This window comes from Leguminivora glycinivorella, chromosome 24 (assembly GCF_023078275.1).
Source record: "Leguminivora glycinivorella isolate SPB_JAAS2020 chromosome 24, LegGlyc_1.1, whole genome shotgun sequence".
Lineage (NCBI taxonomy): Eukaryota > Metazoa > Arthropoda > Insecta > Lepidoptera > Tortricidae > Leguminivora > Leguminivora glycinivorella.
Genome location: NC_062994.1, coordinates 4,225,826 through 4,253,585, shown reverse-complemented (window position 1 = coordinate 4,253,585; position 27,760 = coordinate 4,225,826). Strand labels below are relative to the sequence as shown.

Sequence of the window (27,760 nt, the reverse complement as noted above, 5' to 3'; positions counted from 1 at the left end):
GAAAATGAGTGCTTCATTTCGCCGTTAAACGTAAGTTTGGCGAAAAAACTAGAAACTGTATAACTGTAATCTTTGTTTTCAATAAAATAAAAAAAAAATTAAAAAAAAAATCAGAGGAGCTCAATCAAAATCTAGGATGAACAGGCAACTTCTGGGCGAGCGCACTTCATCGTAGGCCACGTCTTTGCCTTTGGCTAGTCTGTTCTGTAGTCAAGAGTAAGTCCATTTATAATGAATAATGAAAAAAAAAATGATTGCCGATTTACCGACCTTTAGACGGGGTACGCTTAAACGCTCATATTTTCAAGGTTTATGTACAATCCATTCAATAGTTTAGCAGTGAGAGGAAGGAAGACTCTGATGTAACTAACATTTTGAGGACCGGCAATCTATAAGAGGCGATGATAATGTTTGCTCGAGCGACGGCGGACCGAAAAATTCCCAATCCATACTAATATTATAAATGGGAAAGTGTGTGTGTCTGTTTGTTTGTCCATCTTTCACGGCTAAACGGAGCGACGAATTGACGTGATTTTTTTAGTGGAGATAGTCGAAGGGATGGAGAGTGACATAGGCTACTTTTTGTCTCTTTCTAAGAGCTGAAGCTGCGGGCAAGAGCTAGTGGTTACATAAAACCAAGTCCTATTGTCCTCTTTTCCTGCCTAGCCTCAGCTACATTTCCTAGTGTGTCCACGGTGGAAAGCGTCAAATGAGACGGTTCTAGATAATTCGTGTCATTGAGCTAATTACTTCCTGTCATCATGTCTGACGTACGCCGCGCGGTGCCTAAAGACGGGCAAATGTGAGTCCGTGTTTCAAAAGTCAATTTCGTGTGGATTTTTGTTAGAAATTCTGATAAAAAAATATCCTTTGTGCATATGAAGTACCTATGTACTTAGTCTGTCCAAGATAAGTAGGATTTTGATTCAATCGAGTCAGTGTGGCCACTCCTGCTCCCCGCCGAAAGTGCCGCCCACCCCCTCTCTGTTACCTCACAGTTACCGCCTGTCAAAAACGCGAAAAGTCGACCTTTCATATTTCACTCACACAAGCATAGTTATTACCTACGCGTTCAGCGTTCACCTACACGAGCTTAGACTGTGTGCTATTAGGAACGCGCATTTTTTATATATTTAATCGCCAGTGTCTGAGGTGTGATCGACATCTCAAATTCTAAGTTATGGTAAAGTAGATAAAAAAAAAGTTTTTAAATCAGGCTCAAGTGGCACAACTATGATCCATAGTCTATGGATATGCTTTAAAAAAATATTTACGGTTATAATCGATAGCAGCGCAACACTATTTCAAGAAATACAGTAATCAAGCAAATAATGCTATGTAACATGACTGTTTAAATACGTTACTCTATTCTATTTTCGAGAAAATTTCACAGTTCGACAAAGGTCGAGTCCAGCAAATGACGAATATTTCACTAAACTAATTATTAATCAAATAAATCAGATTTATCATTAAACCAAAGAAGATCGAGCATAATCATAGAGAATTGGTTACTGTCAAAGTAAAATGTGTACTTGTAGTGCATAGACTGCCATCTCTCGACACAAGATTAAAACTATTGAATCTCCGTTTTGAACCTTTTGCCCATAACTTGATAGGTCTCTGTATGTGTTAAAATTCCCAAATATTAATTTTTCATGGTTCAGAGGTACGTTTTTTCTTAGACTATATAATATCTATACGGAGTTATAAATATTTTTGACCGAGCTAATTATTAACAGAGAAAAGAGACTACATTATTAATCAAATAAATTAGATCGTGAAATTTAGCCTAGTTACCATAAAGTCTCACGCTCGCGTTCCTATGAATAACCAACGCTTACTCAACGGTATTGGATAATAGTTTTATTATTTACCTCACGCAAACGGACCAATATGGCGGCTTTTCACTTTTCGTTATGCAACCTTGATTATGATAACTATGTCATTTCTTATAAGTAGGGCTATGGCATTCTGGTGGATGTACAGTGAGCTGCAAAAATTGCATGGAGAAATTATGAATTAATTTATTGATAAATTCACCATGCACTTTTGCAGTTGATAGTACAGTCAACCAATGAGGAGGCACACTGACATTTTATCCCGCCAGGCGGCGCCTGTGCAAGTGTCTAGGCATGTCACTGTCATTCATATGTGAGACAGAGAAAAATACATCTTCTCGCTCTCACGTATGGATTAATAGGGTGGCGCCATCTGTCATAACCTTTGAGTAAGCCTCCACATTTAAATCCTAGGCCACTGTAGAACCATTTCACAGTAAATGTCTAAGTGACTTCTTTGACAAATACAGCACGGTTCACACCGTGACAGAGTTCTAGAGTGGCCTATTAGGACTACTTACTACTTTTTTTTTTCATTCTTTATTTGAGGCTTTTTCGTTTCACGAAGATGTCGCCTACTTACTACTTGTGCTACATCAAAAAGCCTCAATAAATGTATGTTTTTGCTTATTTAATCATTACGACTATTATCCTTGAAAAATACCTGGTAATTTCCTTATCAGCCTCTCTAAAAAAGGGCATTTATTGAAAAAAAAAAAAAACGCCTTACCTACTATTAAATTTCATTATGAAAAAAAAAAGTCATTATTTCGACTAAGGATCATTTCAATTTATTCATGTAAGTAAACAACAAAACTGCCAATTACTCTGATTGTTCTACAAAAAATTACCTTATTTAAAATGACGACGCATACTGCGTAAATGTTAATTTTAATTTTCTATGATATCTTTACAAGCCATAATAAAGATGCGGCTAAGGCACGCCACAGACAGTCTTAAAAATTCATAATATTAAAAAATATTTGTTTGCAACCTGTCAGTTCAAACTGACATAATTTTCAGATTGAAGTGACAGATCTGTCAGTTTGAACTGACAGGTTGCATACAAATCTTTTTTAAGATTATGAATTTTTCAGACTGTCTGTGGCATGTCTCAAGATGCAACATAAAAGTAGAGCGCTAGGGTTGTCCCAGCTCGGAGAAAAAAACCGGTAACACCCGGAGCAAAAAACCGGTAAAAAGATATTACCTGTATGGCAACACCGTCGACGGAGATGGTGATCTCCACCTTTCTGCACTTGGCAGCATCTTTGGCCTCCGACTTCTTGAGTTGCTGGGTGAATTGGAGCTTCTTGATCGCCTCCTTGACCACTTCTATGCCTTTAGGTTGGTCCACTGTCGTGCAGCCGAGGAACTGGAATTGAGATTAGGTTAGGTTAGAATTTGAAGGGAAATGATGAGATGAAGGGTTGAAATAAGTGTAAATCGTGGAAAAATTAAGCCTCCGCCACGCATAAAGCGGTTTGATAGCGTAGCGTTAGCGGAGTGTAATGATAGCGGTGCGCCGGCGGAACGCTAGCGTTCCGCTTGCAATCCGCGCGCATTCCGCTTGCAATCCGCGCGTATTCCGCCCGCAATCCGTGCTCGGTAGTTCCCGCCGGCGTCCGCTGGGCGCAACGCCAGCGTTCGTCCGGCGCACCGCTATCGTTGCGCTCCGCTACCGCTCCGCCTACGCTATCAAAACGCGCATGTGTGGCCGAGCTTTTATAGAATGGAACCCTGAATTATCCAGAGGCCGTTTCTGTCTGTCTAAAATTAATGGTGGAAATAAAGCTATGTAGGTACCTGCAAAGTCTCTTGTATGAGTTTTTGAAAAAGCAATATTGTAGTGTCATCCCATTCAAATCAATATGTGTGAGAAAACAGGACAGCACTACGATGATGCCACTTTTTAATTTCTATTGTTTTTCAAAAAGTCATACAAGAGACTTTGTACATACATACATACATACATAACTTTATTTCCGCCATTAATTTTAGACTAAACTTCTAAATTTCTACCCCCAAATTTAATATAGAAGTATAGTCTAAAATTAGGTAAGTTAGTTGTTTAAGTTTATTTAAATACCAGACCCTCTAGCACAACTTGACTTGTCGCGCGCGAGTCCATACTTGAAGTCGCGCTTGATGTATGGACTCGCGCGCGACAAGGAAAATTGTGCTAAAGGGTCAGATAATACCAGAAGATACACTGTAGGTTTAGTCTATGCAATTATCTAACCGTAGATCGCTATGCCGTCAAAATGCATTTTATAATTATGCAAGTCCGTCGTCCACGCGATTCACACGACCCGGGGCGGTATTCTAATTTTATAATAATCTGATTCTGATTTGATGTGCAGTCAGCTGCAGAGAAAAGTAGACCCCCTTGCACACTAATTTGTAACCTAGCATACAACTGGAGGGACGTCGCTAAGGATCGAGATAATTGGCACCATGTTCGGTATCATGATGCACGATCGAGTAAGGAATATCGAAATCCGTCGTCGGACCAAGGTGCTAGACGTAGGTATCGTTACTACCAAACTAAAATGGAGTTGGGAGGAACATGCTGCTAGGCAGAGTGATGGCAGGTGGCCTAAAATGTAAACGGAACGGTGGCCGCTAACAAATGTAAGAAGTGCCTGGCATCCGTTGGCTTGTTGGGTCGACGACATCCTAAAAACTGCGGTTGACAACTGGATGAGATTAGCCCAGGACCGGGAGAAGTGGCGTACTAGAAGAGAGGCGTATCCTCAGTAATAGTGGGCGATAAAGGGCTGATATAATGATCATGATGATGACGTTTTTGACAGGCGGTAACTGTGAGGTAACCGAGAGCGGGTGGGCGGCACTTTCCTGCACGATAGTACTCTTTATTATACGTGCCCCAGTAGAGGGTAACAGGATTTAAAAAAAGACGTGTCAAATCCAAATACTATTTACAATGTACCGCTCGGGCCTTGTGTTTGTATGGTAATGAGTTAATTGTCCGAATAATTACCGTCTCGTAACTCATTGTTTTATAAATTATAATCTACGGTTTGTTGGAACCCGTGGTTCCTAAATTGTCTTCCTTCCGTTGCAAAACTTGCAAAACAAGACAAAAACAAATGTCAATGAGGACAAGTTATTATTATTCAGAGCCTACTGTGTCCCACTGCTGGGCAAAGGCCTCCCCCCTCTTTTCTTCCAATCTTCTCTGTCTAGTGCTACTTCTGGGGGCCGATTTTTGAGTCTCACGGCGTTCGAATTCAGAAAATTGTCACTGAAAATACTAGGCAATTCACCGTTTTCAACCGGTATTTTAGTGACAGTGAGACTTAAAAATCGGCCCCCCAGCCAATCAAAAATTAGTCCAGGTTATCCCGCCATCGGTGTGGTCTGCCGGATTCCCGGTTTGACTCAACCGGGAGGACAAGTTAGTCACCTAATCAATCGATTTCAAAAGTGAAGATAGCTCCGACCACACCCTAAAGATTTTTAACCCCCGACGCGAAAACGACGGGGTGTTTTAAGTTTGACGTGTCTGTCTGTTTGCCTGTCTGTCTGTCTGTGTATGTGTCTGTCTGTGGCATCGTAGCTCCCGAACGGATGAACATTATAGGAAACAGAATAGCATAGTTAGTTTTTTTAATTTGTAATTTTTTTCTGAAAAACACCAAACACCTGCGACAGATGTTACATCAATTGCTGTTAAGAAACGGGCTTTGCATGTTCGCCTTACAATCACGCCTGTATCCCATAAAGGGGTAGGCAGAACACATGAAACTACTAAAGCTTCAGTGCCACTCTTGGCAAATAAGGGGTTGAAAGAAAACGAAACTGTGACATTTCTCAATCAGCAATTTAAGTAACATCTATCGCAGGTGTATGGTTTTTTTTTAAATATACGAATTTAAGAAAACTGACTATGCCATTCTGTTTCTTATAATGGACCTAACTATATGCCGAAGGTAACGGAATTCAGTAAAACACGTTGTATACCATTTAACCCTGTAAGCCTGGTTGAACGCCCTACGACCTTCGTTATAAATAAACAGTACATATAATTGATAATTTATCAAAGCTTCAGTCACAAGGGGCGGATACGTATCAAATTAGATTTATTGAGCTTTATCTGATGTTTGTGACATTTGAGATGGTTTTGGGTTGAGCGAAGCGAGGTCGCCGCCGCAAATATCTCACGTGACAAAGGCCCAGGCCCCAGAGGGGGGTCACGTGGTCTATTTGTATGGCAAACCTAGGCTCCGACACCCCCCCCTCCCCCGGTCCGCGCTAGAATGACGGTCAAAATCCTGACACATCCTGTTTCTAAAACGTACCTTGACTAAATACGCTACATGTCCTTTGACGAGTGCGTCGGGGGCGTGTATCCAGTTTCGACCGTTGGGGGCGCCGTTGCTCTTGCCCTTTCCCTGCCAGAAAAGCAGGGTAGACATCCTGAAACAAACGAGAACAGTTTTTTAGATGATTGTTGTATAAAAAAACCGGCCACGCTGTTCAACCTATCAAGTTCAAAATAAATCAATCACTCCCCACTTTACTGTCACTGAGATTATCCGCGGACGGACGGACACGGCGAAACTATAAGGCTAACCCTAAAATGGAGCCTGATTAGATGAAAAAAAAAAGCGATTCTGATTTCAATAGACCTTGAATGTTGTGTACCTCTAAGGATATTGCCGTGAACAATTTTCTGGTCATGACTATGTTAAAATATGTCCGTACCTCGTATAGGTATCGTCGAAACATTACACAGTTATAGTGTTATATACCTAGTACCTATGTATACAATTGTGTAAAACAGGATGCCGTCTTTCCACGTAATAGTTGTACATTATTGACGTGGAATGAAATCCTTAACATTTCAACTTCTATTTTCATTATATACTTACAACTCGGGAACAAATCAATAGTTATTTGTTATACAAGGGGCAAAGTTGTATTTTAACGCCGAGTGTGCAATTGAAAAACGAGCAAGTGAAAGGATTCTATAGTTGAACAACGAGCGAAGCGAGTTGTTCGAAAATAGAATCCTGAACTTGCGAGTTTTTTAACACACGAGAAGTAAAATACATTTGCACCCGAGTGTAACACAAAACTTTTCCCCTCACTATAGCGAGGAAACTACAACGCAAAAACTGCGTTTATTACTGCTTCCAGTGGTTCCACAGGTGGTAAATCATCTTTATTACTAGATTCACCTACTTTTATCAATTTTAAAGCAGCTAATTTGACTTTATTTGTTGTTTGTTGCTCGGCCACCAGTGGGCCTTGTCGTTTTTTCTTTCGTGTATGACATCTATTTCAGTTTATAATTCGTTACAAGTATGTATTACTTAGTATTATTTACCATGGAAAAACATAATAATCGGAATGAGTAAAATGCGTATAATACTGAGGAATCTTGCATTAATAATAAATAGATGGCTCTGATGGCATATTACTGTGGAAAACCATCACGACTACATGTTTATACACGTGGATTAATTAATGATTACTTAACGAGCATATGAGCATAATACACACATATAGCATCCATTCCATAATCCATACTAATAATATTATAAATGGGAAAGTGTGTGTGTCTGTTTGTTTGTCCGTCTTTCAGTGCAAAACGGAGCGACGAATTGACGTGATTTTTTAAGTGAAGATAGTTGAAGGGATGGAGAGTGACATAGGCTACTTTTTGTCTCTTTCTAACGCGAGCGAAGCCGCGGGAAAAAGCTAGTTACTTTAATATTATACATGGGAAAGTGTGTGTGTCTGTTTGTTTGGCCGTCTTTCACGACAAAACGGAGCGACGAATTGACGTGATTTTTTAAGTGGAGATAGTTGAAGGGATGGAGAGTGACATAGGCTACTTTTTGTCTCTTTCTAACGCGAGCGAAGCCGCGGGAAAAAGCTAGTTACTTTAATATTATACATGGGAAAGTGTGTGTGTGTCTGTTTGCTTGGCCGTCTTTCACGACAAAACGGAGCGAGGAATTGACGTGATTTTTTAAGTGAAGATAGTTGAAGGGATGGAGAGTGACATAGGCTACTTTTTGTCTCTTTCTAACCCCCCCACTTCCCTAAAATGGGGGCGGAAGTTTGGATGGAGCATTCCGCCATTTTCGAATTTAACGCGAGCGAAGCCGCGGGCAAAAGGTAGTATGTAGCTAATAATGCAGTAAATACATTTATTTAAATATTTTAAGATTTGACGACCGATCTGGCGCAGTCGGTAGTGACCCTGCCTGCTACGCCGCGTAAGGTAAGGGCATTTATTTGTGTGATGAGCACAGATATTTGTTCCTGAGTCATGGATGTTTTCTATGTATATAAGTATTTATATATTATGTATATCGTTGTCTGAGTACCCACAACACAAGCCTTCTTGAGCTTACCGTGGGCCTCAGTCAATCTGTGTAAGAATGTCCTATAATATTTATTTTATTTATTTATTATTTATTTATTACGTATATGTATATAATAAGCCGATAAGTGAGACTACTTGTCTTTAACTACATAGTAATTGAATTACAAAGACAGAACAATGGTATTCAAGCGATTAATTCAATACCAACATATATCCTACTCGCATAAGTTATACGCAATACCGTTCATGTGTTAGCAATTTTTAATTCTATTGCAAATATAATATTATGATATACCGGTTTACGGATGCTGGGTGGTCATTTAGCCGGTTCAAAGTTGCAATATAATATATCTAACAAAGTTTAACGTTGAAAACTTTGCAAACGTAGTTACAAAGACGTTTATAACTTCACATAGACAGATAAAGTCTAAGAAAAAAACGTTCCTCGGAGCCATAAAGAAAAATATATGGTCGTTTAGATGGCGCTAGCTACACATTTGATTCTCTGCTAGGTGGCGCTAAATAAATTAATATTTACAATTTTAACACGTATGAAGTTAAAAATATGGGCCAAACTGTCAAAACTGATGCTCAAAAGTTTTAATCCTGTGTCGAGAGATGGCAGTCTATGCCCTATGAAGTGACACAGCACAGCAAAAGTTTTTCCAATTGTTAATTTATTCTATTAATAAGAAATATTAATGATTTCTCTGTTAATCGGGATTCAATGATTTTAAATGTCGATAGATATTTCTGCAACTATTGGGTAGGTATCAAAACTTTTAGTATTTTATGTTCTGAGCTATTATTACCTGTGTATCATAACATAACAAAGTATATATACCTACCAATTGTATTCGCAACACTTTAAAATTATTCTTATAAGTCCTTGATCATTCGTGATCGTGAACTATAAGTATACTATTTTTCACTCTATTAACTAAATGAAAACCTTATTGTCAAGAGTGTAAAGTTCAGCATATGTCAGTCAAAAGTGTAGCTTATAGTACCTATAATGAGGAATTAATTGTATGTCTATCTCAATCTAAATGTGCACTGTAACAGTCTATCGTGAGATCTGATCACGAATCCTGTAGCAGAACTAATATTTAAGCCAATAGGTTAATATTACAATCGGTATCAATATGCAGGGAGAACGCAACGCAAGGAAATGATATCGTCACTACTTTGAAAAAATCTCGTATCTCACGCTGCTCCTCAAAGTTAAAATGCAGTAAGTCTATATGCATTCCATACATACTTACTACAATTTTCTTTTCATTGACAGACGAAGATACAAGTTTTTTTTAAAGTAGTGACGATATATTACGATACAAGTGCGGAAAAGAGGGAATTTGAAACGAGTGGTGAGCTGGTGAGTGGTGAATATGGCGATAAATTAAAACACGACTGAAGAGAGTGTTCGAACCGAGCTGCGAATGCGAATTACCTCTTCGCACATGTGTTGTACGACGATTTACAGTACATTACATATGGCCATTTCAATTTTTGACACTGTCACGGAAGGGAGCTACGATGCCACAGACAGACATCCACACAGACAGACAAACAGATAGACAGACAGACAGACAGACAGACAGACAGACAGACAGACAGACAAGACAGACAGACAGACAGACAGGAACGCCAAACTTATAACACCCCGTTGTTTTTGATAAAATTATAATAGATATTTTTGCGACCCTCTTTTTGTGCGATTTTTGCCGGTGACTGTATAGTATGAATTTTCTGAGATGAACTTTTCGCTTTTGCCCTAATTTGTTAAACAAAGGCCTTTGTTTCTATTATTCGCGGCGGTTAGCTCCCGTTTCCACAGCACGTGCTAAAGTCTCAGTGTAGTTAAAAAGCAACTATCATGATAGTAATAAGGTTCAAATTTATTAAACAGTTTGCAGTATGCAGGTAACTTTTTTTGAAGATGACAGAACGTGTTATCTCCGAAAGGGTTTTTTATGGATTTGAACCTTATTACTATCATATCATGATAGTTACTTTTTAACTACACTGAGACTACAGTAAACGTGCCGTTTAAACGGGAGCTAGCCGCCGCGAATAATAGAAACAAAGGCCTTTGTTTAACAGATTAGGGCAAAAGCGAAAAGTTCATCTCAGAAAATTCCTGCTATACCTACAGCACCGATAGCATGGTCGCGCGATAAACGATAAAAGATCAGGCCGCCCCTATCGCACTTACAAATAGTGTTACAGGGACGGCCGGATGTTTTATCATTTATCGCGCGACCCCGCTTGCCCCGTATCCGAATGGCATTTCTACGACGCCAGACGTAAACGAAACGCCGCGAAAGGTAATCTGGCTCTGTCACGCCAATACGCAAGAGCGATAGAGATATAAATATATCTACGAAACGCGTTTCGTGAGCGTTTGTGCCATTCGGCAATGCACCCAGGTGTTAATAAGTAGGTTACGAGACAATCGAAGCATTTAAAAACAATATCTTATACTCAGAAAATTAACAAAGAGATTTCACGTATTAATGCCACGTGTTCAAACATATTAGTATGCCAAGTGTTCCGACATCAAGGACTGTTTGAGGTTTGAGGCCAGCGTGCGGCGAACTTTGTGTGTACAAACATAAACTATGCTTATTTATATATGTATTGTTTAGTGTAATCTAAGTTAGTGCGCCCTGTTAACACAAATTAGTATGTATGTATTGGTCCCTTCTGGCAGAAACCACACTGAGAGAAATTTGCATTGTGAATTTAACAAGTTCGACTTGTTGCGGTTTATCCGTTTGAATCAGCCAAACGTATGTTTAAAACAATATGTGTCAGGTTGTTTTTATAAAATCGACTTGTTGATTCAAATACATTGCCGATTCAAATGACAAGTAGCTTGTTGTTTGAACCAAAGAGCACGTAGGCGCTATTTTAACCAAAAAACTTGTTGAACGAACATGAAAACTGGTTGTATTTTCTCTCAGTGCAGAAACCACGAAACTTGACATACATATAGCTTTTACTCTTATCGTATACCTTTAAACGAGCAATTCTTGTATATTTATATAATACTAGCTTTTGCCCGCGGCTTCGCTCGCATTAGAAAAAAACAAAAAGTAGCCTATGTCACTCTCCATCCCTTAAACTATCTCCATTTAAAAAATCACGTTAATTCGCCGCTCCGTTTTGCCGTGAAAGACAGACAAACAAACATACACACACACTTTCCCAATTATAATATTAGTATGGATACCGACGATCTCGGAAACCGCTCTAACGATTTCGTTGAAATTTGTTATGTGGGGGTTTTCGGGGGTGAAAAATCGATCTAGCCTTACATCCCGGAACACGCGAATTTTCGAGTTTGATGCGTTTTTCTTTAGCGTTAGTAAACGTAATATATGGTTGTTAATTTCGCCGCCCGCGCATCGGCTGGGCGTAGCTCAGTCGTAAGAGGTTGGTCTAATGTTCGCAGGCACATCGCGGGTGTCAGGGTTTCAAATGTTCTTGTTTTTTTTTTTGTATTTATAAGATTTTGTTTTTATCTAAAGACGTGATAAAATAGAATATAACCGAGCGAGCTGAGCTCGATCGCCCAGATATTAAGAAAAAATAGAAGTAAAAACACACCGAGGAGTAAATGTCCCCCCCCCATCTTTGTTGCGGTACAGAAAAGTTTGTTTCTAATTTCTACTGAAAATCGCTTCCAACATAACTTTAACAAAATATCTGGTTTTAGAAATAGTGTTGGGGTTCTTACCTAGCCCCGTAGCCGAATGGGATTTCTGCGACGCGAAACGAAAACGAAACGCCGCGAAAGGTAGTCTGGCTCTGTCGCGCCAATACGCACGAGCGATAGAGATAGATATCTATATACTATTCGGCTACGTATCCTGACATTAAATTTTTCGGCCATTTTTTCTCATTAGGATCGAAAGAGCTCGCGATTTTAAGTAAAGACAGTAAAATTATGAATTATATAAATATTCTCAAATTTAAATTGCAAGTAATACTTATAACTATTTATAACCATGGATTAAACACACACCAATTCAGTAAATTAATCGAAAGTAAAGAAAGTATGTTCTCACTTCTACATTTGGTAAAATATTACGCGTGTTTCCAAATATAGAAGTGAAATTTATATTACAATTTCGACTATTATATTACACAATTCGATAATTATAAGCCGATTTCGTAACACTACAATTTACCCGATTCAGTATAAAATATAGCTTTATAAACCATCTATTATATGCAAATTTAAATAAAGTTATTGACTGAAGTGACAGCGTAGTTCTACGGTTGAATTCGGACGATTTTCTTTTGTATTTGTTTTCTACTCTAGAGGTGTAATTGGTTCGCAAACTGAAATAAATAAATATTATAGGTTTGCCATGTTACAAGGTAAGCTCAAGAAGGCTTGTGATGTAGGTACGCAGACAACGATATACATAACATACAAGTACTTACATGGAAAACATCCATGACTCGGGAACAAATATCTGTGCTCACCACACAAATAAACGGCCTTACCGGAATTCGAACCTAGCAGGTAGACCGGTCGTTAAAATTATATTAATTGTATGGAGAAAACGGACATCGCCCCCAAACAGTTATTTTCTCGTACTAGAAAATAATAAAGAATTGAAACGTCCTCAAAACTTTATTGTACGATTTGTGCGATTCAGCACAAAATAATACATTACGATACAAGTGCGTAAAAAAGGAAGTTCGAATTTTAATTTATCGCCACTCATTTCAAACTTCCTTTTTTACGCACTTGTATCGTAATGTACTATTTCAGTGCAGATGGTGTTTTTTTCTCCCTTCGGTCGTGTTTTAATTTATCGCCACTCGTTTCGAACTTCCTTTTTTTCGCACTTGTATCGTCATGTACTATATAATTACCCGTATGACGTAAACACAAAAGATGTGCACGTAATGATAGAGGAAAAACCTCTAAATAATTGCCTAGGTCTTGTTTGACAAAAGTGCTTTTTATGGTTATGTATGGAATTATGAGTTCTTGTTCTTACTTCCTGGTAGCGTTTAATTTTAGAAGTCTTTTGAGTTAGGTTAATCACCTGTTTGGAAACAGGAAAAAATTAAGCAAATCTTCAATTACTTAAGAATAGGCTAGTTTCCTATACTTAAAATAAAACATTTTATGAAGTGCACGAAATAAAGCACCACATAATTAGAAGAAAAACATGGACAGTAGTTATTTTTAAACATAATTTATATTTAATAAGTCAAAGAGAAAGATGTAAAGTAAATGAATTGACCGTGACGTCACTCCTCAGTATTTCATAGTAATTCCATATTAGCAAATCGTTTTGACAGTTAAGAAGCTGATTTGACTAGTAGGAAACTAGCCTATTCATAGATAACATTAATTTTTATATGCATAATACCTTCATTATTTGACGACCGGTTTGGCTCAGTCGGTAGTGACCCTGCCTGCTACGCCACGGTCCCGGGTTCGAATCCTGGTAAGGCCATTTATTTGTGTGACGAGCACAGATATTTGTTCCTGAGTCATGGATGTTTTCTATGTATATGTATATTATATATATCGTAGTCTGAGTACCCGCAACACAAGCCTTCTTGAGCTTACCGTGGGACTCAGTCAATCTGTGTAAGAATGTCCTATAATATTTATTTATTTAAACTATTTATTTATTCAATCAAGATGAGAAAAACCCGATGAAAAAAGGCCCAATAATAGCTTTATGTATAACGTCGTATGATAATACAAACTAGATTTTAAACGATTTATTAGTATAATTAACTTAGCTCATTAACAAATAATTCTACGAGCAAATTCTTATTTCATTAGTTTGGAGGTCAAAACCAAGAGCTGCAAAAAAAGTACAATCCACTTGGTTTTTTTGCAGTTTTTCAGAGCATATGGAACTGCTTAAGTTTCATGTTTCAATGCCATTCTTAAGGTTAACCCACCATTTTATATGGAATTTGGCAGTTGACAGCCCACTAACCTAGCGGGCTTAGAAACTAACAGGTTAAAAAGTAAACGAATTTGTGATATTGCAGTGACAGGTTACTGACCCATCACCCACATCACAATTGAACCCATGTCACACAGTCGACTTCACGGGAGAAAAAGTGTTGGTCAAATTAGCTCTTAACATAGGGCCATTAGTAAAAGTGTGTCAAATTTGCATACAAATTTGTCTGTTTTAAAGACCTTTCACACTATCATACCAAAGGCCATTTGGTCGACTCTAATCGGTTCGGACCATAGACAATCCCTACACCAATTTTTTCCAAACAATACAGATCCAGTCATAACCAGTACCAACCAGTCAAAACCCGATTTCAAACCTACTTTGTTACAGTACATTTTCGCATGCACGGGGCTAGACTATACAGAGTTCTACAATTGGTAAACCGTCAGACTCATTGCAATTTTAAAATTAGTAGCTACGATTCATTTTCGTTCGCAAACGGCTGAACGATTCAGCGTTCTGCTACAAAATAACCAGCCAGTATCATTCGAATAACGAACAACCTCATTCGAATTTTAAAATTACCAGACACGTTCCATTTTCGCTCGCCAACAGCCGGAGAGATACAGCGTTCTGTGATTGGTTGAGCAGCGAGTTCCGTACAAGTTACGGGGTGACACGGGCGTAAGCGCAAGTTATGTTTGTGTGCGTGTAGGGATGCGACACGTGGGGCGTTATCGATGAAATTGTAGTTTATTTTTAGGAAAGCCTTTGTTGTGATGAAAGTAGGTAAGTGGCATATTATTATTGTTATCGATGATAGCAAAATGTGATATTATAGCATATATTCTGATTAATATTAACACCAATACCCAAAGGTAGACTGGAAAATATCGCTCTTGAGCGATAAGACCGCCGTGAGGTGTGCAATAAAGAGTATTGTATTAAATTCTATGTAATAAATCTTTGTACATACATAGTTATGTCTAGTAGGTACATTAGTTGATGATATAACTATTCATTTTGTAATTAAATACCTAATAAATTATTTCGATCTTGTTTTGTTTTGATAAAATATTACGAACAAACGTATGTCCAATGTTTACCAATAGGTAGAAAAAATAAACAAGTTTTCGAAGTTTTGTTTTACTTAAGGTACGGTTTACGGTAAGGGCATTTATTTGTGTGATGAGCACAGATATTTGTTCCTGTCATAGATGTTTTCTATGTATATAAGTATGTATTTATCTATTTAAGTATGTATATCGTCGCTTAGCACCCATTATGGGTACTATGATAGTACAAGCTTTGCTTAGTTTGGGGCTAAGTTGGTCTGTGTAAGGTGTCCCCAATATTTATTTATTTTACTTATATCAGACATAGTTACGTAGCATAATAATATTGTATTATGGACTTTATCAACATATCCAAAGTACAAAGTAATATCTTTAAATAATTAAAAATGCGATGATTCCGTACTAGTCACGGGGTAATACGGCGCAGACGCAACTACATATTGAGTGTGTGCGTTATCAGTATAATATGATTTGTGTCCAGTTAATTATGTTAATATTTATTACTGATAAACAGATAAACATACGCAAAATTTGTGTTGGCCTTAATTATATAAACAAATAAACAGTTTTCCTTATTCTACGATTCTAACCAAATAGTGCGATAGGGACGGCCTGCTATTTTATCGTCTATCGCGCGACCATGCTTCCCGTGCAGGTAAGTATATATATTCTTAGAATAAAAAAATCTGAATTAAAAAATAATTAAAATCACAACAAAATAACGATGCTCTTACAGGTAATTCATAAAAAGATATGAGAGGCCTTATGGTAGAACAGAGTCATTTATGCGTGAATGTTTTCAATGTTTCATTATTCTGTATCCATACTAATATTATAAATGAGAAAGTGTGTGTCTCTGTTTGTTTGTCCGTCTTTCACGGCAAAACGGGGCTACGAATTGACGTGTTTTTTTAAGTGGATATAGTTTAGGGGATGGAGAGTGACATAGGCTACCTTTTGTGTCTTTCTAACGCGAGCGAAGCCGCGGGCAAAAGCTAGTATTCTATAATGAGAGGCCAAAGATCGCTAAGGCGGGCGATCAATACAAAATATTATGAATTAGCATTTTATTCGCTGAATATAGAACATGGTTGTTTATTTTGTTTTTTCACCTGCGTGATGGCAAAGAATACGCTAATTAATGAGTCATTTCTGGTTAGTTAAATATTTATACTCTATATTTTTAATAACCACTAAGTGGATTTTATATCCCGCTGGTTTATGGCCGGCCGTGGGGTTTGCCTTTCTATACCGTTTCATTCAATTAACTTATAGTAACGCCGCAGACCGGTAGACTACGTCGGAAACAGATGTCTCAACCTCACCGTCCAAGGCCCTAGGTCACGCGGCCGCGGTAGGCCTAAGAAGCGCTGGCTGGACGTCGTGACAGCGGACATGGAAGAGAATAATCTCTCACCTCAGGATGCCGAAGACCGGGCAAAGTGGAGAAGGCTGAGCAGAAAAGCGGACCCTGGCGCTAGGCCGGGAAAACACTAGGTTGAAGAAGAAGAACGTCAGTAACTTAGTATCCTAATCATTTTATGGATAAATAAATGAATTTAAACGTCTCACTGGACTTTACTAAAATGCGAAAATATTTCACAATCGGTCAGGACACGAATCAAGCTTTTCCGAAATAATCCATACTAATATGGGAAAGTGTGTGTCTGTTTGTTTGTCCGTCTTTCACGGCAAAACGGAGCGATGAATGGACGTGATTTTTTAAGTGGATATAGTTGACGGGATGGTGAGTGACATAGGCTACTTAGTTCCTCTTTCTAAACCCCTACTTCACTAAAATGGGAGGGGTGGAAGTTTGCATGGAGAATTCCGTAATTTTCGAATTTAACGAGAGTGAAGCCAAAGGCAAAAACTTTTGTTTTGTCGATTGCAGTATCGATAAAGCAACAGCCCATCCCTATCGTTGCATAACGTGCAGCGTCCTCTGCGTACAGGACCGCCATTCTTGTCTTCCACGCCAAGCCCTCAACCCGTCTAGTAAAACCTAACCACAAAATTAAAATTTTGAAAAAACCTCCGACCGCGACATAGCAGACCGATTTTCATGAAACATGGCTAAGAACACTCCCGACTAACTCAGCTTTCAGACAAAAAAAAACTAAATCTAAATAGGTTCATCCGTTCGGGAGCTACGATGCCACAGACAGACACACACACAGACAGACAAACAGACGGACAGACAGACAAACTTATAACACCCCGTCGTTTTTGCGTCGGGGGTTAAAAAAACTAGCATTCATTATTGTACGCAATGACAGATCAATATTATAATTACATTCTTACACAGGACTGAGTCCCACGGTAAGCTCAAGGCTTGTGTTGTGGGTACTCAAACAACGATATACATAATATACAAATACACACATAGAAAATTGCCCGTGTGGTGACGGGTTAAGAATTTCACCACCCCCTTTCTTCCCGTGGGTACGTAGAAGGCGACTGTGGGATATGGGTTAAATTGTGGCGTAGGCGAGAGGCTGGCAACCTGTCACTGCAATGTCACAGTTTCGTTTTCTTTCAACCCCTTATTTGCCAAGAGTGGCACTGAAACCTGAGTAGTTTCATGTGCTCTGCCTACCCCTTCATGGGACACAGGCGTGATTGTATGTATGTATGTATGTACACATAGAAAACATCCATGACAGGAACAAACATCTGTGCTCGTAACACAAATGAATGTCCTTACTGGGATTTGAACCCAGGACAGCTGCTTGGCAGGCAGGGTCACTACGCGCTAAGCCAGATCGGTCGTCAAAAACTCTTGACCGTCAGACAAACCTCTTATACTCACTTCTCCAGTGTCCTTATTCAATGAATGAATACTGAACACTTGAAGTCTATTTATTTACTAACACATGTGTGGTCGGTATCAGCTGTTAGCTATAACTTTACATAGTATGTGTGCACCAAAGAGGATCGAGTATTGTAGAGAGTTACTCATCATCATTCCCTTGCCCTTTTCCCATTATTTGGGGTCGGCGCAGCAGATCATCTTCCTCCATTTCTCTCTATCAGCCGTCATTTCCATACCAATACCTATAGAGGTCTATTGTAGAGAGTTACTGTCGAAGTAAAATGTGTAATCACAGTGCATAGACTGCCATTTCTTGACACAGGCTTAAAACATTTTGAACCTCAGTTTTGACAATTTGGCCCATATTCTTAGCTTGATATGTGTTAAAATGTCAAGTATTAATATTAGCGCCATCTAGCTGAGCGTACCCCAAAGGTGTAATGCCATCTAGGCCACCGTAACTTTTTCTGTGTGGTACTGAGGTACGTTTTTTTCTTAGACTTTATCTGTCTATACGGAGTTATATATATGTCTTTGGTGTGCACATATTTTTTTATCAGGAACCATCCTGTATATCACTCTTAGTTAAATTCGCAAAACCAATTTTTTCATCATTTTCATACATAATAAATGAATTTATTAGTGTGAGAACTGTGAGAGACCCTTAAGAATAACATTCAAGTTAGTGTCAAGTGATTGACGGCACATGTCAAAACAAATAACATTAGGAAGTGGCAAGTGAAGGATTTCAATGGAAAAAATCCAAGATGGCGCCTGTAATATATGTCCGATATCGGATCGGATAATGTGAAAATGCACTAAGAGTTAAGAGCTATTTCTTTAGAGAAATTGATTGTATTTGAACTAAAGAATCTTCCCTTAAAGTTAACGGAATTCAATAAAAACAGGGTGTATAATGGAGTGAATCGTCCTTTCGTCGTCGCTAGACTCGTAACAGCCAGGAAATGTCCACATGATTTGCAAACTGGGTGATAGCTAGCGGGGTTGTGGACTGTTATTATTGACGTGAAATGATGAAAACATGTAATAAATGCACTAATTTTAATTATTGGTAAACAAACACAAGCTTATTTAGTTTCGTGACAGAAGGCAGACTGAAGACTGATTGATCATATTTCATAACATGAGGACAGTTTTTGAAAGTGACATAATTTTAAACTATGAAGGAGGTCGCGCACCAGCCAGTCGCCAACACTGGGTTTGCGTATTTTTAGCAATAACTAGTTTTAATAAGAAATGTACCGGTAGACTACGTCGGAAACAGATGCCTCAACCTCACCATCCAAGGCCCTAGGTCACGCGGCCGCGGTAGGCCTAAGAAGCGCTGGCTGGACGTCGTGACAGCGGACATGGAAGAGAACAATCTCTCACCTCAGGATGCCGAAGACCGGGCAAAGTGGAGAAGGCTGAGCAGGCCCCGTAGCCGAATGGCATTTCTCCGACGCCAAACGAAAGCGATACGCCGCTGGCTCTGTCGCGCCAATACGCAAGCGCGATAGAGATAGATATCTACTAGCGCTTCGTTTCGTGAGCGTTTCGTGAGCGATTGTGCCATTCGGCTAGCCACCCAGGAAAGCGGACCCTGGCGCTAGGCCGGGAAAACGCTAGGTTGAAGAAAAACTAGTTTTAATAACAAATGTATTCTTGCAAAAGTTTAATACAGGATATCCATACTAATGGGAAACTGGGGAAATGGGAAAGTGTGTGTGTCTGTTTGTTTGTCCGTCTTTCACGGCAAAAAGGAGCGAAGAATTGACGAGATTTTTTAATAGGAGATAGTTCAAGGGATGGAGAGTGACATAGGCCACTTTTTGTCTCTTTATAACCCCCCACTTCCCTAAAATGGGGGGTGGAAGGTGGAAGTTCAACGCGAGCGAAGCCGCGGGCAAAAGCTATCCATACTAATATTATAAATGGGAAAGTGTGCGTGTCTGTTTGTTTGTCCGTCCTTCACGGCAAAACGGAGCGACAAATAGTCGTGATTTTTTAAGTGGAGATAGTTGAAGGGATGGAGAGTGACATAGGCTACTTTTTGTCTCTTTCTAACGCGAGCGAAGCCGCGGCCTACATTAGGGTGGATCAAAAAAACACTTTTTTGGAATTAGCAAACCTAATAGTTATCAATCAATGACCCTTAGTCTATGAAGCCTTTGTGCAAAATTTCAGCTTTTTTAATCAACATCTTCAGCCCCCGCATTAGGTTTGAAATTTTGAAAATCTCATACAAACCTGAAAATTCAACTTTCAGATTTAAAAAAAATTCGGCTGTATTATGTTAAGTATATGTTATTGATACATATCAATATAAGAAACTACCAAAAGTTGCAAAAATAGCATCAAAAATCGCCAAAGTTCGCCTAGTTTTAGTACATTTGCCGAAATAGCCGCTAAAATACCGAAACTTTGCGATCCATGACTCGGGAACAGACACGAGTGTCTGTGCTCATCACACAAATAAATGTCCTCACCGGGATTCGAACCCCGGATCGCGGCTTAGCAGGCAGGTTCACTAACTCACAACCCTCTAGGCCAGACCGACAGAGTGACATAGGCTACTTTTTGTCTCTTTCTAACGCGAGCGAAGCTAGTTATAAATATAAAGGAAGTTTCTGGAGAAACTCAAAGACCGCGGTCTACAAAACATTATGAATGGCTAAACGGTGAATGCAAGTGAATCAGCCGTTGACCTTTCACTTCAATACGGTGCGATGCGGTGACTTCTATTCATTGTTGAATCTAGATCTAGAATTTAAGCAGTTATTAAGACGATACGGTAGGGGTCAATTCTCCATACAAACGCTCTCGACTATTTCCTCCCTGGTTTTTGAAGATAGAGCAATGATTTTTTCTAACGCAGATTGTTATTATTTTTATCTGTGTCGAACCGTTTCGATTTTTTTGATATTCTGCTTTTTAAAGATTCTAGAGCCAATCAAAAATTTCCAAAAACGACCTTTTTCATTGTGGCGCAAAAAAAGGTGTGATACTCAAGATTGGTAACAATTAACCAAAAAAGCTAAACGGTCCGACATAGATTATTTCATTGTTATTCAGATTCTTAAATTTCGTATAGATTGATTAAGTTTTGAAGGAGGAAAGAGTCGAAAGCGGAACCTCGATTTTAAAGATTTTTTTGAAATATCTTTTGACTGAGTTGTTCTTAATAGACGATTTTTTTTCGATAAATCTAGTTAATAACACTTGTATATTTAACTAAAATTCTCAAGTTGAAAGGGGGGGCTTTCCATTTTAGCATTTTCGCTACCGTATCCTCTTAATGTTATTATACGAACGAAGCGCTGGTAGCCAGCTGGTAAACTAACATACTAACAAAGGCAAGTTGAATAAAAGCTTGTTTAGATCGGGTGAATCGTGCCCTAAAACAGAAAAGTCGACTTTTCCCTAAACAAAAAGGTCCCCTTTCGAAATAGGCTAGGTCTGCCGAATGCCGGACGACTTGTAGGCCAAGATAATCACGAAGGGGGAGCCCCACGAATCAAACCAAGCAACTGGCAGACCACGTCGTCGATGGCGGGATAACTTGGACTCTTTTTTGAAAAAATGACCAGATATTGCTCTAAATAGAGATGAGTGGGTAAAGAGGGAAGAGGCCTTTGCCGAGCAGTGGGATACATTAGGCTCTTTATAAAATAATAATCATAAACATCATGACTGCCTAAACCAGTGAATGCAAGCGGGTGACTCAGGCGTTGACCTTTCACTGAAATAGTCGTGACGGCTTACTGGCGGCGACGCCTGCCTATTTGTTGAATCTAGAATATCTGAAGCTTATTTGTAAACTAAATATATTTTATTAGGCCTTTCACTTTTGGCTAAGCCGTTTATGGACACGCCTAAAAATCTCTAAGTCCGTATGAAGTCTAAAAGTCTCCGAGTTAGTTTTTTTTTACCAGCCTTAAGTCCTATTAACAGTGCCCTATTGCTGAACATAGGCCTCTCCCCTTGAATTCCATGATAGTGGATGCCAAGTAAAGTGCGGACAAGGAAGACGAAAACGAAGATGGCGTATTGACTTAGACACCTTCCTCACTAACTGGCCGGACGAAACACTAAAGCGAGTTCGTTTAAAAAAAAACTAGGCGCAATCCGCGCATACATCCCGGCAATACTTTAAAAAGAACAAAATAAATTCAAATTTTGAACTACAGTCGAATCAAAGACGGTTACAAATTCAACACTGCAAAAACGAGACCGAATCTTAAAAGGATGTTTAATATAATGATACAAAACAACTTATCGTTATCGATATCGATAGAAAAAAATACGATGCCATTAACATCAAAATTCAACCGTTTTAAAATGCGATTTTAAGTCAACAAAATATACCCTTTTGTCTCGCTAAAACTGCAAATATTTATTAAAAAATGTTCTGTTCTGTTCTGATGACAGTGATGACGCAAAAAAACCTATTTATAACTAATAAGGATTCATCTTTAAATTTGTTTTCCTGTACCTATTCTCGCAACTAATAAAATCGCCTTCAGATCAGAGGAAGGAAAAGAAATACATAAATGTTTTTTGTTTGTTTTCGGTTAACTTTTTGCTAGGTGTAAAAACAAATTTGCATTGATGGTAATAATGAAACGTGTTCTTAATGAATTTATTTGTGAGTTAATAACTTTTTACCGTCGTACCAAATACCAATGTAGCTTAGGTATATTGAATTCAATTTCGTCTACGTATTTTAAGTAAGTAAGTAAGTAAGTAAATATTCTTTATTGCACCATTTTACATGTTATAAATATACAGAATGTTGAGTGAGAGTATAACTAGGTAACAACAGGCGGTCTTATCGCTAAAAAGCGATCTCTTCCAGACAACCTTAGGGTAGCTGGAAAAACGGAACAGAAACAAAAGTTAACAGGCAGTGCAAGAACAATAAAAAAATATAGAGAAAACCAACACAAACACACATACATATATACCGAATACATAAATAAATATACCTTACATACACATAATACATACATACATACATAAATACAATAAATAAAAATGGCAACTTAACATAGAGATAGATAGTATAATTTAAGCTGATTTTTAAAAATCTGATATTATATCTTTTTTGAAAATCTGGTATTGAATAAGCTGATATTTTAATCTATCTTGTTGAGGTTTTGTCAGGAACTTATCATAGTTTCTTCATGTACTGTCAAAATATGCACACAAATATTTAAATAAATGTCCATCGTGTAGAAAATGTAGAAATGCATTTTCAGATATTTTTGAACTCCTTGGGCGATAAAATATACTTAATGTAGATTTGTAGTTACCCACGTTTATACATAGTTTAACCGCACGTATTTCTGATAAATATACCGGTATTATTACTTCCTGTGGAATCTACGGAAATAAAATGTAAAAACGGTATGATAACGACTGACTCATTTCATTAACAATACAATGTAGGAATAGAAGATAAAAACCATAAATAATCAATTATTTGCTATTAATACGTGATAGTCGTACAGGCAAGGAGCTGAAGAAATTAAAAAAACCGGTCAAGAGCGTGTCGGGCCACGCTCAGTGTAGGGTTCCGTAGTTTTACGTATTTTTCTCAAAAACTACTGAACCTATCAAGTTCAAAACAATTTTCCTAGAAAGTCTTTATTATAAAGTTCTACTTTTGTGATTTTTTTCATAAATTTTTAAACATATGGTTCAAAAGTTAGAGGGGGGGGGACGCAATTTTAGGGCGATTATTTCCAAAAATATTAATAATATCAAAAAACGATCTTAGTAAACCCTTATTCATTTTTAAATACCTATCCAACAATATATCACACGTTGGGGTTGGAATGAAAAAAAATATCAGCCCCTACTTTACATGTAGGGGGGGTACCCTAATAAAACATTTTTTTCCATTTTTAATTTTTGCACTTTGTTGGCGTGATTGATATACATATTGGTACCAAATTTCAGATTTCTAGTGCTAACGGTTACTGAGATTATCCGCGGACGGACGGACGGACGGACGGACGGACGGACAGACAGACATGGCGAAACTATAAGGGTTCCTAGTTGACTACGGAACCCTAAAAATGTTGTTGATTGTAGTATCGCTCTTTTTCTTACATGTATAATTACAATAATAGTTTTGAATGATTCACGGTTATTTTTTTTCATTAGACATTAGACGCGAAGGAGGGTAGATCGCGCGCTGTCTACGCAACTTTGACATCCACCCGCCTTCGTCAGTTTTCCGTGATCATGATGCATGCAACTGCGTCGAAATATCGAGAGCTCGACAAAAATCAAAAAGGTAATCACGGTCTATATCCCAGTCAATATACATAAGTCTAATGTATAATTACATTACAAATATTCATTATATCACACATCAATTGAATAGGTACAGCAATACATAGGAAAGTAGCAACACAAACAAAGTTAACAACAGGCGGTCTTATCTCAACCTTAAGGTTGTAATTTATAATGTACTGACTGATTAATAAAGAGAGGAAAATAGTGTTGGCATTTTTGAATTTCGACGACTTTTTCTCACCTTTCACATATGTAGGTATTCATTTTTTGAGTTGAAAAATATGGGAAAAACCATCGACATTTCACGATAAACAAAGGAACTCCTTACGCAAGAATTAATTTGATTTCCGTTCGAAATGCATTTATAAAATAAAATCAAGTTTAAAAAACAGGATTAAATCATTTTTTGAAGCATTTCGTGTGTGTCAAGATATATCTTTGTAATCTAGTCATAAATATACGTAGATTTAGTATTTTAAAAATCTATTAATTTAAATCCTGACCAGAAATATACCACTGTTGTCAAGAGGGCGCTGTTCAGTTTAGTATGAAGAAAATACTTCTAATGAATTCCGCAAGATGGCGCGTGGTCATATAATTCTGATCAGGCTTTAAGCACAGTATAATAAAGAGTATTATCGTACAGTATGGCCACTCCCGCTCCCCGCTGAAAGTGCCGCCCACCCCCCTCTCGGTTACCTCACAGTTACCGCCTGTCAAAAACGCGAACAGTCGACCTGTCATATCTCACTCATACAAGCATAGTACGCGTTCACCTACACTAGCTTAGACTGTGTGCTAGGAACGCGCCTCTTTCATATATTTGATCGCCAGTGCCCGAGATGTGCTTTAAGTCTCGTAGCAAAAATAAATAATGTATTTGAAAAAATCCGAAAATTCAAGAAGATCTGACCACCCAATCAAATAATAAATATAAATAAATAAATAAATATCATGGAGGTTAAGGGGAGAGGCCTTTGCCCAGCCACTGGGACACCATTATAGGCTAGAAAAAAAAAATTGGGGACACCTTACACAGATCAACTTAGCCCCAAACTAAGCAAAGCTTGTACTATGGGTGCTAAGCGATGATATACGTACTTAAATAGATAAATACATAGAAAACATCCATGACTCAGGAACAAATATCTGTGCTCATCACACAAATAAATGCCCTTACCGGGATTCGAACCCAGGACCGCGGCTTAGCAGGCAGGGTCACTACCGACTGAGCCAGACCGGTCGTCAAATAATATGATGTCTTAAAATAAAACAATTACGCACTTGAAAATCAACCTTGTTTATACATCCTTAAGTTCCAATTTCAAACAAAACCCATCGAACCCTTGACACCAAACACTGAGATCTTGATTCTGCACATGAGTGCAATGATCTTGCAACCTGTTTCGCTGAAACCAGCTCTATTTGCATAAGTTTAGGTTTTATATTGCATTGGACGCATTTGGAGTATGAGTCAGATGACACACCTATTTGAGTTTGTATTCTAGACTAGCTTTTGCCCGCGGCTTCGCTCGCGTTAGAAAGAGACAAAAAGTAGCCTATGTCACTCTCCATCCCTTCAACTATCTCCACTTAAAAAATCACGTCAATTCGTCGCTCCGTTTTGCCGTGAAAGACGGACAAACAAACAGACACACACACTTTCCCATTTCATCATCCTCCTTGCGTTCTCCCGGCATTTGCCACGGCTCATGGGAGCCCGGGGTCCGCTTTGACAACCAATCCCAAGATTTGGCATAGGCACCAGTTTTTACGAAAGCGACTGCCATCTGACATTCCAACCCGAAGGGTAAACTAGACCTTATTGGAATTAGTCCGGTTTCCTCACGATGTTTTCCTTCACCGAAAAGCGACTGGCAAACATCAAATGACATTTCGCACATAAATTCCGAAAAACTCATTGGTGCGAGCCGGGGTTCGAACCCGCGACCTCCGGAATGAAAGTCGCACGTACTTACCGCTAGGCTACCAGCGCTTCCCATTTATAATAATAGTATGGATTCTAGAATTGCATACAAAGGTTTAGGAGATGGGCGGAATATTCGGTAGATATTTGGTATTCGGCAAGTTTCCCAATGTTCGTATTCGGCAGAACAGTTCGGTTACATTGCCGAATGTTTACCAAATAAACAAAATATTTAATCTAATGCACTAATGCTTTAGTAGTTTCGTGTGTTCTGCCTACCTCTTTATGGGATACAGGCGTGATTGTATGTTGTTGTTTAAGTACAGATAACACAATATGTCTAAAAAAATGTTTTTGATTGGCTCTAGCGTCTTTTAAAATAAAGATAGCAAAAAAAATCAAAACGGTCCGACACAGATAAAAATAATAATGATCTGTGTTGAAAAAAATCATTGCTCTATCTTCAAAAACCCGGGAGGAAATAGTCAAGAGCGTTTGTATGGAGAATTGACCTGTATCGCATCGTCTTAATAATTTTAAAGTTTATAACTTGACATTGGCTAAAAAAATATGCATTAACCGAAAATTCTGCCGAATAGAGGAGGTAGAGATAGGTACTAGTTTACTATCGTCCCTCGTCTCTACGATCTTCCTACTTTCCGCACTTGTATCTTAATTGAAGTACTTATAACGCAACAAGGTTCGACTAAGTGCGTTTTCACATTATCCGATCCGGGCAAAAATCAAAGATGGCGGCTTCAATTTACGGGATATCCTACATCCGATATCGGATCGGATAATCTGAAAACTCACTAACTCTACTACTTAATACAAAAGTGGGTAAGTGTGTACTAATGTGCACATTTCCCCAGTTAAGTAGGTAAAACGTAGGACTCGTCAGACCGCGGTTAAGTCTAAAAATAAACTAACAAGACTTTGCCTATTGCTCACGAGTTAAAACTCAAGGAAACCATTTATAAGAGATCTTTGAAAGGATTTTTAGTATCCACGTAAGTTATTACACCTCTGTTGCCTTTGGAATGCGTCCATAGGCTACGGTGACTGCTTACTATAAAGGAAGGCTTACGGGATACATCTACAAGTGTACATAGGAGAAAAAGTGTCCCAAGGTTTTTTTCCATTCCGTTATCATTTTTTCAATACATTTTGTATGGCGGTAACGGAATGGAAGGTATGAAAAATATATGGAAATCTTGGGACATTTTTTTTCTCCTATCAGGACCGAAAGACATCGTGATTCTGGTATGAATAAAAAAAAATATCCATGTTACAAAAACTTCGAAGAAAATGGCCCAAAAACGAACAGTTTAAAAACAATCATTAAAATTAATTAATTATAAATACGTTAGTATGAAGGCTGAACGCATGCGGAGCGATTTTTGGCCGATAGGTTTGGGGAGACCCTAAGAACTCCCTCTCTTAATTATTGCAGATCGATGATTAAATAACATGTCGCCTT

The 27,760-nt window shown here is 38.4% G+C and overlaps 1 protein-coding gene across 3 annotated transcripts in view; it reads right to left on the bottom strand.

Moving 5' to 3' along the window:
- The window catches only part of LOC125238713 (PTB domain-containing adapter protein ced-6), a 120,374-nt gene that overhangs the window by 12,957 nt on the left and 79,657 nt on the right, over window positions 1-27,760 (bottom strand). For all 3 annotated transcript variants that reach the window (XM_048146123.1, XM_048146122.1, XM_048146121.1), the window contains exons 2-3: window positions 6,164-6,281; window positions 3,049-3,213 (exon numbers count right to left, since the gene is read on the bottom strand). In XM_048146123.1, coding sequence (XP_048002080.1) covers window positions 3,049-3,213; window positions 6,164-6,280 — 282 coding nt within the window. In that variant the 5' untranslated portion in view covers window position 6,281. The remainder of the gene's footprint in view (window positions 1-3,048; window positions 3,214-6,163; window positions 6,282-27,760) is intronic.